The sequence below is a fragment of the Thamnophis sirtalis genome, unplaced genomic scaffold (assembly GCF_051295495.1).
Source record: "Thamnophis sirtalis isolate CommonGarterSnake01/CBP01778 unplaced genomic scaffold, rThaSir2_p1.2 scaffold_3, whole genome shotgun sequence".
In the NCBI taxonomy this organism is placed as follows: Eukaryota; Metazoa; Chordata; class Lepidosauria; order Squamata; family Natricidae; genus Thamnophis; species Thamnophis sirtalis.
This window is the reverse complement of record NW_028261383.1, coordinates 175,080,107-175,092,553: the sequence shown is the minus strand read 5'-3', so window position 1 is coordinate 175,092,553 and position 12,447 is coordinate 175,080,107. Positions and strand designations below refer to the sequence as shown.

Below are 12,447 nucleotides of genomic sequence, written 5' to 3'. Positions count from 1 at the left end.
TTCTTCAACTTGAACGGTACTTGAGGAAAGTACTTTTATTGACAAGAGGTTGACTTAAGAAGGGTTTTCTCCCTTACCTATACAACACCCGTGACCCGTCAAAACCACGCTCGACTAAGCCACGCCCGATTAAACCGCGTCGCTGACGTCATCAACAGGGCGACAACAGCCAGCGTGGAGAAAGAAGGGTGCTTTAAATAGCGCTTTGAAAGCAAGCCGATTTAACTTAAGGTAAGGGTTAGGTTTAGGGTTAGCTTTAGGGTTAGGTTAAGGGTTAGGTTTAGGGTTAGGTTTAGAGTTAGGTTAAGGGTTAGGATTAGGTTTAGGGTTAGGTTAAGGGTTAGGTTTAGGTTAAGGGTTAGGTTTAGAGGGGTTAGGTTTAGGTTTAGGGGTTAATTTTAGGTTTAGAGTTTACAGCGTGCTTCTGTCTCCGCGCTGTTGTCGCCCTGTTGATGACGTCAGCTACGCGGTTTAGTCGGGCGCGGTTTAGTCGAGCGCGGTTTTGTGGTGGAACCTACAACACCTTGACAGCAGTTCAAGCGGGGAGAAAGCTTATATGTATCTCTTTTAATATAATACCAGTGGAAGTTCATGAAAGGTTTTCCCCAGCATCCAAAGCCAGTCACTGAAGAACTGGATATGACAAAAGATTTCAAACAGGATTCCCCGTGGCCAGAGATGGCCACCAACTTGGATAACTTTAATGAAGAATCATGAAGTTACCCATAGCTAACCACATCATCTCTCTCTCTTCTCTCTCTCTCTCTCTCTCTCTCTCTCTCTCTCTCTCTCTCTCTCACTCACTCACTCACTCACTCACTCACTCACTCACTCACTCACTCACTCACTCACTCTTTCTCTCTTTTGCTGAGGAACATAACAGAAAAGTATTGCTATAGTTGTGGATCCTTCTACTTGGCCACAATGGGAAGGGAAGACAACGCTAGATGAGTCTTTGGTCTGACGCAGTGCAGTTCTTCGGTTTTTATTTCTCCAGCAGACGCTAGCAGCTACTTCCATAGTAAGGCATTCCCCCCCACCCCACCCCCCAATCCACGTGGACAGTACTCGCCCCCCCCCCTCTCCAGATCCACGAACAATCCTTTTGCACAGAAGCACTTTTGCCTAGTTGAGCACAAGTGGAGGTGAGGGGGAACATTCCCCCAACTGGTCTACCAATAGTGCTGGTCCAGTGTCAGACAAACAACACACACGTTTCCTCCTTCCCCTCCCACTCTCTGTCCCCAACTTTTGTGCTGTCGGCTGCCTTGGCTTCCTGTGGCGTTTGCCTCCTTGATTTTTCCTCCAGTTCTCACTCCCGTTGTGGTGTCAACTTTGCACAACGGAAAGGTAGAGGATCATCCTTTAGCTCCCAAACAGTGACGTAAATGTTGCAGATGTTAAAAAAAGTCCACGCCTGGAGTCCAGAGGGACGAAAAGGCAACTGCACAGGCACCCACTAATTAATTTTCCCCCCACTCTCCCCTATTATTTACATAAAGTGTAAAAGGCACCCAGAAATACATTCTGCATCTTGAGAGAGAGAAGGGAGAGACAAAGTTTTGTTCCCCTTCCTTCCAAGGCTGGAGGGATAAAGAGCCGAGGCTACGTGACAGATTACGGGAACGTGTCAAACCGAATGGTAAAACAAATTGGTCACTGTATAAAACGACTTAAGAATACACGAGTGTCTTCTTTAAAAGAAACCGAGGCAGAAGAGGAAGAGGCCAGAGCCACCTGGTTTTTCCTACCGGTGTCATGTATTCCCAAGGGGGAAACAAACCGGGTGATTCTAGCGCAGGCACTTTTGGAGTGGCTGAAGGAGCCGGGCTAATCAAATCCAAGAAAAACGATAAAGTGCATTTCAAGGAAAGAATATAGAGATGTTGGTCTGGCACCAGTGTGGCCCTCGGACAAGACAGCTATGGTGAACACTTGAAGTAGCACTGGGAGTGACTGGTGTGGCCAGCAACTATCCTCCACACACACCCCGCCCTTTCTGCTTCTAGTCAAAAGAACAGGCATAGCAGCAATCTTAAGGAGACACATTCCAGGCTTTCTAATCCAAACCCAGTCTCCTCCTTGAATATGGACACACACACACACACACACACACACACACATACCGATTCCCAAGCGCCCATAATCCCCTTGAGATTTGGACACAAGTCTACTGAACGCAGCATAAAAGCAGAAGCTTTTTCCCTGGAGAGAGAGAAAAAACGCCCTTTGCTCTGGCCAACCTGGCAGAGAAAGGAGGGACAGCCAGCTCCGCTACTTGAAATAGGAACCGCGATCCTTTCTGCTACCGCAGCGCCGCATTTCATCTGACGGGGCAACAACCACAGTCCAGAGCCGTTGAATTCAGGAATCTTCCTGTGTGCAAAAATTGCACATGTTTTTTTTCTTTATCTACTTTGGCTGAAGGGTAAATTCCTACGGGACGTTTTGTAACTCTGCCATGAAGATAGTGGAGGAAAGGAGGAGCAGTTACTAGCTGGAAGTCAACCCCGTCCCCCCCCCCCTCTCGTACTCCCCATCGGAGGAGGCCTTGCTTTCAGCTGGCTACAGCCGTCATATTCTGCTAGTCAGTTCTTGTCTTGCAGTAGAGTGATTTGGTGCAAATTCCTTCCTTTTTTTTAACCGTCTCAGCCAGAGCAAATATCACGGAGCTGTTTCCAGGCAATTGAAACTCCAACCCTCTCTTCCATCCCAGAGACGGATGTTGGTGCAGCTCCTGGAACTTGGCTATCAGTCCCGTCCCCCCCCCCCCCCCCTACTCAGTTCGCATTCAGTCGCAAATAGGAGGTAGGGACGTAACCCTCGCCCGCTTTACTACGCCTCCGCACACGGGTCCACCCATCGCCTTTGTCTTCCTCCATCAGGTGGAGCTCTTCGCCTTCCTGCATGGAGATGGTGCCCTCGCTGGAACCTTTGGGGAGCAAACGAAGGAGAAAGGGCATGGATTAGTTGAAGGCGAGAATACCTGGGGGGGGCAAAACTGTTCAAACCATCAGCAGCCGCCGGGGGAAGAATTGGGGTGGGTGAGTGATGTGCCAAGACTTTAAAGCAGGATAGCAATGGCAGTTAGACTTATATACCGCTTCATAGGGCTTTCAGGCCTCTCTAAGCGGTTTACAGAGTCAGCATATCGCCCCCAACAACAATCCGGGTCCTCATTTTACCCACCTCGGAAGGATGGAAGGCTGAGTCAACTTTTGAGCTGGTGAGATTTGAACAGCCGAACTGCAGTCAGCTGAAGTAGCCTGCAGTGCTGCATTTAACCACTGCGCCACCTTGGTAAATCAGACTAAGGAGTTACCTAGCCCATCGTAGACTAAGCGGTGCTTAGTCTTTTTATCTAATTCAAAATTTCAGGCATCGATAATATTTTTCACTCAAAACTGTTTCTCTGCAGTTGGCAGTTTACTGTGCTGTTTATTATAATGGATGGAAAAAAATTACATTCACAGAAAATGCAGCGGGGGGGGGGGGAATCAAATGAATACTGTGCCCTGTTTATTTTTAAAAATTGTTATTAAGACAGACTTAACACTTGCCACTGTGGCCTTAACGCTGTCACCGTTGTGGCCCCAAGTGTGGAACAAAAGAGACACACTTAGTGGATGCTCCCTCCACAGCACTGTTCTTGAGACTAGGAGGAAGCGATAGCTCTTTGGAGAAAAAAGGACTATTGACATGCATTCAGAGGTGGGTTCCTACAGGATCGCACCTGTTCGGTAGAACCGGTTCGTCAAATCTACCGAACTGGTTAGAAGAGGTTCCACCAGTGGACCCGGAAAGCAGGCCACACCTACAGAAGAGGTTCCAAAACTTTTTTTGAAACCCACCACTGAGACACACACACAAACACACACACACAGACACACACACACACACACATAGACTCAAACACAGAGAGAAAGGAAGGAAGGAAGAAAGAAAAAAAGAAAGAGAGAGATGAAAGAAAAAAGGAAAAAGGGACAGAGACAAAAGGAAGGAAAGAGAGAGAGAGAGAGAGAGAGAGAGAGAGAGAGAGAGAGAGAGAGAGAGAGAGAGAGAGAGAGAGAGAGAGAGAGAGACTCCCACCAGGTCACATGGCCAGCAAGCCACTCCCACAAAGGAGGCCACGCCCACAGAGTAGGTTCAAATTTTTTTTGAAACCTCTTCTGTAGGTGTGGCCCACCACTGACACACACACACACACACACACACACAGAGACTCACACAGAGAGAGAAAGGAAGAAAGGAAGAAATAAAAAAAGAAAAAAGAAAGAAAAAGTGAGAGAGATGAAAGAAAAAAAGGAAAAAGGGACAGAGACAAAAGGAAGGAACGAGAGAGAGAGAGAGAGAGGGAGAGAGAGAGAGAGAAAACACATGGCCGGCAAGCCACTCCCACCAGGTCACATGGGTGGCAAGCCACTCCCACAAAGGAGGCCACACCCACAGAGTAGTTTCAAAAAAATTTTGAAACCCACCACTGACACACACACACACACACACACACACACACACACACAAACAGACTCACACAGAGAGAGAAAGGAAGAAAGGAAGAAATAAAAAAAGAAAAAAGAAAGAAAAAGTGAGAGAGATGAAAGAAAAAAAGGAAAAAGGGACAGAGACAAAAGGAACGAACGAACGAGAGAGAGAGAGAGAGAGAGAGAGAGAGAGAGAGAGAGAGAGAGAGAGAAAACACATGGCCGGCAAGCCACTCCCACCAGGACACATGGCCGGCAAGCCACTCCCACAAAGGAGGCCACACCCACAGAGTAGGTTCAAATTTATTTTGAAACCCACCACTGACATCCATGGTGCAAATAACACATACACGCACCAAACACCCCCCCCCCCCCCACATATAATTGTGCCTTCTGAGGATGCAAGCTTTCACGATTAGGTATTTTGAAAAGCAGTTTCCTAATCCTTTGTGGTAAAAACTGCAATTAAAAATAGTCTGGGCAAGACTAGTGAAGAGCTGTGGGCTCTTTCATGCTGAAACTTGGACAACTCAGTTGTGATTGCTCTTCTGAACAGAAGCCTGTTTACCATTAAACCAGTGTTTCTCAACCTTGGCAACTTGAAGATGTCTGGACTTCAACTCCTAGAATTCCCCAGCCAGCGAATGCTGGCTGGGGAATTCTGGGAGTTGAAGTCCGGACATCTTCAAGTTGCCAAGGTTGAGAAATACTGCATTAAACGCCCATAAAAGTGAGATATGTACATGGCTAAGAATGTCAGCCCAGAATGGTTAACCTCACATCTCGAGTGAAAGGTTGGGATTTAAAGAACTCGAATAATCTTTTCTTTTTTTAAAAAAAGCATTTCTGTTCAGGAGTCACTTGGACTCTGTCTAAATCTAATGAATTAAATCAATGCCAAATTATTTTATATAAGTAATTGGAACTGCAGGTTTTAAATCAATTTTTGGTAGAGAACCAATCATGCATTTTTTTTTGAGAGGGGGGGCAAAGAAGAGAGGAAGGCAGGATTAGGAAATAATGCTAGGAGAGGCAGAGAGAAAGAGATAGTAAAAGCCTAAAAGTGACAGATCTGAATTCCTTTCCCAAGATAAGCAAAATCACAAGACACGAAGAATAATACATCCCATTCTACTGGGTGTATTTATTTCACAAGCCGAGGTGGCGCAGTGGTTAGAGTGCAGCACTGCAGGCCACTTCAGCTGACTGCTATCTGCAGTTCAGCGGTTCTAATCTCACCGGCTCAAGGTTGACTCAGCCTTCCATCCTTCCGAGGTGGGTGAAATGAGGACCCGGATTGTTGTTGGGGGCGATATGCTGACTCTGTAAACCGCTTAGAGAGGGCTGAAAGCCCTATGAAGCGGTATATAAGTCTTACTGCTATTGCTATTGCTAATCTCACCGGTTCAAGGTTGACTCAGCCTTCCATCCTTCCGAGGTGGGTGAAATGAGGACCCAGACTATGGGGGCAATGTGCTGACTCTGTAAACCGCTTAGAGAGGGCTGAAAGCCCTATGAAGCGGTACATAAGTCTAATTGCTATTGCTATCTATCTATATATCTATATATCTCTATCCGTCTGTCTGTCTCTTGTCTGTCTGTCTGTCTGTCTGTCTGTCTGTCTGTCTGTCTGTCTATCTATCTATCTATCTATCTATCTATCTATCCATCCATCCATCCATCCATCCATCCATCCATCCATCCATCCATCCATCCATCCATCCATCCATCCATCCATCCATTAGGGTGCAGCACTGCAGGCCACTTCAGCTGACTGTTATCTGCAGCTCAGCGGTTCAAATCTCACCGGCTCAAGGTTGACTCAGCCTTCCATCCTTCCGAGGTGGGTGAAATGAGGACCCAGACTGTGGGGGCGATATGCTGACTCTGTAAACTGCTTAGAGAGGGCTGAAAGCCCTATGAAGCGGTATATAAGTCTAACTGCTATTGCTAGTTCAGCGGTTCAAATCTCACCGGCTCAAGGTTGACTCAGCCTTCCATCCTTCCGAGGTGGGTGAAATGAGAACCCGGATTGTTGTTGGGGGCGATGTGCTGACTCTGTAAACCGCTTAGAGAGGGCTGAAAGCCCTATGAAGCGGTATATAAGTCTAACTGCTATTGCTATTGCTACAAGGCAGTCCCTCTAAGCCAGCCGAACCAAAAGGGTACATGTTTTGCCTCTCGTTTCAGCTATTCCACACAAACACAGCAACTCCTGAAGCTTCCCAAGATGCTATACCTTCAAACTGATACATGGCCACGCAGGTTCCGATGGGCGAGCCCAATTCCTCTTCAAAGTCCTCATCAAACTCTGTGTAAATGGGTTGGTTGAGCGTGTCCTGGCTCTCGATAGAATGAGTAGTGTCCGGGCTAGAAGGAGAAAAGCCAGTATTGGGTATTTTTGTTGGCGTTACAATCCGGGGGTGGGGTGGGGGGGAGGAAGGGGATGCAGGGAAAAGCAAATCTGACGCCATCGTAATGAAGATAAAACATTACTTCTTGTAAGAAAGCTTCAACTGGCCTTCCTGATGGGACTTATCAATCTCTCTTTTTTCTTGACGTCACTAGTGAATAGATTCACTCTAGGGAATATCTCCGTGACCGCCTCCTGCCACATACCTCCCAGCATCCGATAAGATCACACAGGATGGGCCTTCTCCGGGTGCCGTCGACTACACAATGTCGTCTGGCGGCTCCTTGGAGGAGAGCCTTCTCTGTAGCTGCCCCGGCCCTATGGAACGATCTGCCCCCTGAGATCCGGACCCTCCCCACTCTCTCGGCCTTCCGAAAGTCTATTAAGACCTGGCTATTCCGGCAGGCCTGGGGCTGTTGATCCTTGATTGAGTTCCAGCCCCACTAAGAATTGAGTGCATGTTGTGTTCTTTTAACTTGTCCTGTTCTTTGTATTTTAAATTTTTTAGTATTTTAAAATTGTTTTTATGTAAGCCGCCCAGAGTCCTTCGGGATTGGGCGGCATACAAATCCATTAAATCTCAATCTCAATTAAAAGGACAAGCCAACTTTGGCTCGGAACAGGAGGCCGTATCTTTTTATTTTTTGAAAAATTTATTAATTTCATATATACATTCACAATTATATGATCTCATAACTGTTATTAATAATATGTATTTATAACCATTTTTTCCCTACAGTTGACAATATACTTGAAATTGCTTTCTTACCATCCCATAACTCCATCTTATCTTACAACATTCCTACTTCTTCTTCCTTCCTTCCCTCCTTCCTTCCCTCCTTCCTTCCCTCCCTCCTTCCTCCTTCCCTTTCTTCTCTCCTTCTCTCCTTCCCACCTCCTTCCCTGCTTCCTTCCCTCCTTTCTTCTCTCCTCCTCTCCTTCCTTTCCCCCTTCCTTCTCTCCTACATTCTCTCCTTCCTTCCCTCCTTTCTTCTCTCCTTCCTTCCCTCCTTCCTTCCCCCCTTCCTTCTCTTTCTTCTCTTCCTTCCTTCCTTCCTCCTCTCCTTTCCCTTCTCTCCTTCCCCTTCCTCCCCTTTACCCTTCCCCTCATCCTCCCTTATCTCCCCTCTCTCCTACTCTTACATTCCCCAGGAGGCCATATCTTATGCTGTCTCCTGAGGATGGATATGCTAGCGGTTGTTTTATGCGCAGGCACATGAGAGACATTTTATGCATCAGGAAGACCTTGTTTAGCAACTGTCTTGTGTTTGCTCTCGCAATGTTCATGCCCGCATTTACGGTCTCTGCACTGTCTCTCTTCCAGTCGGGCGTCTGCCATTGCACTGTTAACACCTGACTTTTTTCCCCTTTCCCATCGCAGAGAGGAAAGATCGTTTAAACAAGCAATCGCTTCCTGAACTATCTTTCTTTCCAACACAGCGCATCCCTAAAAGTTAAGAAGATGAGCTCCCTCGACTTAATTATTGAGGGTGGATGAGTGAGTGAGTGGATTAGAACTCAAGGTAGCTGTAACTGCTGCCTGAAACTGACCGGATCCTAAGCAGTTTCACACTAGAGGCTTTTATTTGCCTCCTATATGGGGTGTGTGTGTGTGTGCTAGGCAAATATCCACAAAACACACTCCTTTGCAGGTGTCCTCCCCACTTTCTTGTAATCCTCCTCCTTTCCAATGAATGTCCAATGAATGAGACAAATATCAATTCTCCTCTTCCTAATTTTTGGAGGACGTATCCTTCTGGTTGTGTAAAGCATAGGAAACATGAAGTAAAAATCATTTCATACAGTTATGGTTATATGATTCTTGCTTTGTTGAGCACTTTGCATAACAGCCAAGTTGCTGTTCCCAATTGTGATGAACGAGGACTATTTGTTTTCGTAGATAAAAAGTTTTGTCGGGGAAAGAAATCTGTCTCCAGCTTCTTGTGGAAAGGGGGGAAAAAAGTGACCTCAAACCTGGACAGGATGTGTCTTTTCCCTTCAAATCCAGTTCTAACTTCATTGAAGACTCAGAATTGCTCGAGAGGAGGAGCAACTGGCCGGATCCTGAGGAAAGACCTAGGAATCCTGCAGATCAGCGCCACACTCTCCGGGATGACTCCCGAGGAACCACGGCAGCTGGAACTGCGGTGCGAGTGTCTCGGCCCCATCTTAGGAACCTCAAAGTGGCCCTTCTTTGACTGCTTGCTCTCACCTGTCCTTTTCATGGGTGCAGTTGTTGTTGTTCAGGGCACTGGCAGGATCCACGTGGCGGTTATAGCGGGTAACTGCGTCTGGGCGGTTGCTCAGCATCCTGCTCTCGGCATCCGCCAGCCAAGCCTATAAGAGAGGCCAAAAAGGTGGGCGTGGATTACGGCTCCCCTGCAGAGGATTTGTCTCCTGGGATCTCTGCCGGCAATGCTAATGCAATGCTAAGGCGGTCTGCGAGACCGCCTACTGCCACACTCCTCCCAGCGGCCGGTGAGATCCCACAGGGTGGGCCTCCTTCAGATGCCGTCAGCCAGACAGTGTCGGCTGGTGGGCCCTCAGAGGAGAGCCTTCTCTGTGGCTGCCCCGACTCTTTGGAATCAGCTACCCCCGGAGATCCGGACCATACCCACCCTCATGGCCTTCAGGAAAGCTGTTAAAACCTGGCTGTTCCGGCAGGCCTGGAGCTGTTGACCTCACTGTTGAGATCCAGCCCCGATTAGAATGAATGCATGTGGTTTTGTGATTTTAAACTGTCTTTTTTTCCCTTTTTTTCCTCTTTTTTTCCCCCTTCTTTTTTGTAAGCCGCTCGGAGTCCTTCGGGATTGGGCGGCATATAAATATATTTAATAAATAAATAAATAAATAAATAAATAAATAAATAAATAAATAAATAAATAAGTAAGTAAGTAAGTAAGTAAGTAAGTAAGTAAGTAAGTAAGTAAGTAAGTAAGTAAGTAAGTCCTTACTTCACATTTCTGAATCTCTAGACGCAACCTTTCAATATTGCCCAGGGTCTCTGAGATCTTTGGCTCCAAGCTGTTGGGGTCTCCCATCTGTGGTGTCTTTTGGTAAACATCCTTCATCTTATTTAAGGCATCCCTGAAACAAGGAAGAGGGCACAAATTGTTACTGCAGAGTAGATGACAAAAGGGAAGGGCAATCAAAGCTCAAAATGTTTGGAACAGAAGCAAGCCTCCATTAATACAATTAGTGTTAATAAACAGTTAGTGAAATATTGCTGATTATCTTGTTAGCTTGATTTGCCCACCCTCCCCCCACCCACCAAATTTATTTTATTTATTTATTGCTATAAAGGTAGCTGTTTCTACCAATCAAGAATCTTTCTATACTTTAAACATATTGACCGAAGTTTTGTAAACTTGAGTACTTTCCTTCAGTTTCACTGAATTATCATAAATGCTAACAGCTGTACCAATTAAAAGCGGTGGAAAAATTAAATGTGGAAAATTGCAAAGGACGATTACAGTAAATGCTGTGTGTGAGAAAATGCACTGATAATCAGTGATAATCAGCAGTTAATTGTTTATGAATTAAAAGAACATCCTAGGATTAGTAAACTAATTATCAACAACTATAGTAGGACAGAAAAGTGCCCTTTAAACTCAGAGGCGACAGCTGGAATAGTGGCTTGCTTGCTGATCCAAGTTAACTGGCTTAGCATAAACCAGTTAATTTAGTATCTGTTCTCTGAGGTTTGCACAGATTGGGTGTTCAGTCCCAACTCAAGGTGCTGGTGAAGTAACCATGCTGGATTACTATCTGAGGTACCTAAATGGTTTAATTAGGGAGAGGATATTCTGGGTGCCCACCCTGAAAAAAAATGTGGGGAGCTGGGACTTGGGAATTTCTCAGGAACATCTCTCTTCCTCTGGACAGCTTTTCCCTCCCCGGAGGATGCTTTGGAAAATGGAATCCTCTAAGACAGAATTCAAACTTGCTCCATCACAATAATGGGTTGATTTATTATTTTAAGCAGTTATTAATTATTGGGTTTATTAATCTTGTGATTTTCAGCAGCTTTTGTGAAATAAATTACAGAAAATAAAAACTCTTGATAATCTTTGTAATGGGGCAAATGACATGTTAAAACAGTGTACGAATGGTTAAAAAGCCACGGCACAATTAAGCATGTATTTATAACACAGGGCAGATGGTTTTTTTGCACCTCTGGAAGCTCTGGAACCATTGCAACATTGTCCTAGATTAATAGCGCAGATGGATTTCTGAAAAAAAAACACATATTAAACTCCCACTCTGCTACTTCTCTTTTCCCCCTGTAAAATGGGCAACCGACGGAATGTACGGGTGGTAGATGGAATGGGTGATGTGAATTTTAATACTGTATTTTTTTATGTTTTTATTTCTATTTTTAAATTTTAAATGTTTCTTGTCCGTTGTGAGCCGCCCAGAGTCCCTATGGGAGTGGGCGGCATACAAATTAGCAATAGCAATAGCAATAGCAGTAGACTTATATACCGCTTCATAGGGCTTTCAGCCCTCTCTAAGCGGTTTACAGAGAGTCAGCATATCGCCCCCAACAATCTGGGTCCTCATTTTACCCACCTCGGAAGGATGGAAGGCTGAGTCAACCCTGAGCCGGTGAGATTTGAACCGCTGACCTGCTGATCTAGCAGTAGCCTGCAGTGCTGCATTTAACCACTGCGCCACCTTGGCTCTAATAAACTTGAAACTTGAAACTGGTAGAAAGTAGGGAATGTCCAGCCTGCTACTGCTATTAGCTGGCTTCCCACTCCTAATGGGGGAAGAGGAGGTTCGGTCTGGCCAGCTGGGCCATGATGGCCTAGCTGGTTATTGACTCTACATCACCCAAATGGGTGACAGACACAGGATCAGGACAGCTATGAAAACCTGCAAGAAAGTAATCTTAAGAAAGGGGACCACCCTCAAAATGAAAATGGTGTTTTTTAAACTTAGCTCAATGTACACTGAATTTTAAGGGTGAAACTGGTCGCACACTGCCTCCTGGTGGCAGTGTAAGGAATCATGTAAGGAATAATGTTTGATAGGGATTCAACCTGACCCACCATACACCATAACATTTAACATACTAACTAGATTCTTTTCTTGGCACTGACTAGTTGTCCTTTCTGTTTTTATTGAAAATTTTGAAAAAAAAAACTTTTACAAATATTTACCTCCCTCCCCCTCCCCTCCCCCCCAAGCCCCCCCAAACCTTCCCAGAACCAATACAAGGTATAAACCTTTAACAAAGATATTCTAAGATGAACTTAAAAAAAAAAGTTAGTATCATCTTTCATTTGAGCGTTAACTCCTCCTTGCTAGGCTAGCTCTAAACAGATTATATCATTCCTTGTTTCTTCAGTCATAAACTATCTGGAATTTCTTAGTCACGTATTTATTTTGAGTATAGTCAATCCATCTTCTCCACTCCAGTTTATATCTCTCATTTGAGTGGTCCTCGAGATATGCTGATATTTTAAGCCATCTCTGCTAGGTTTGTTACTTTTAATGTCCATTCTTGGGAAGAGCCGAGGTGGCGCAGTGGGTAGAGTGCAGTACCGC

At 45.5% G+C, this 12,447-nt stretch overlaps 2 protein-coding genes across 2 annotated transcripts in view; one reads left to right on the top strand and one right to left on the bottom strand.

Annotated features, from left to right (window-relative positions):
* The window catches only part of FARSA (phenylalanyl-tRNA synthetase subunit alpha), a 350,543-nt gene extending 343,040 nt beyond the window's left edge, over positions 1–7,503 (top strand). The window contains exon 13 of the mRNA XM_087711021.1: positions 7,428–7,503. Coding sequence (XP_087567147.1) covers positions 7,428–7,488 — 61 coding nt within the window. The 3' untranslated portion in view covers positions 7,489–7,503. The remainder of the gene's footprint in view (positions 1–7,427) is intronic.
* The window catches only part of TRIP10 (thyroid hormone receptor interactor 10), a 99,116-nt gene continuing 88,421 nt past the window's right edge, over positions 1,753–12,447 (bottom strand). The window contains exons 12-15 of the mRNA XM_087711042.1: positions 9,849–9,981; positions 9,107–9,231; positions 6,721–6,851; positions 1,753–2,932 (exon numbers count right to left, since the gene is read on the bottom strand). Coding sequence (XP_087567168.1) covers positions 2,781–2,932; positions 6,721–6,851; positions 9,107–9,231; positions 9,849–9,981 — 541 coding nt within the window. The 3' untranslated portion in view covers positions 1,753–2,780. The remainder of the gene's footprint in view (positions 2,933–6,720; positions 6,852–9,106; positions 9,232–9,848; positions 9,982–12,447) is intronic.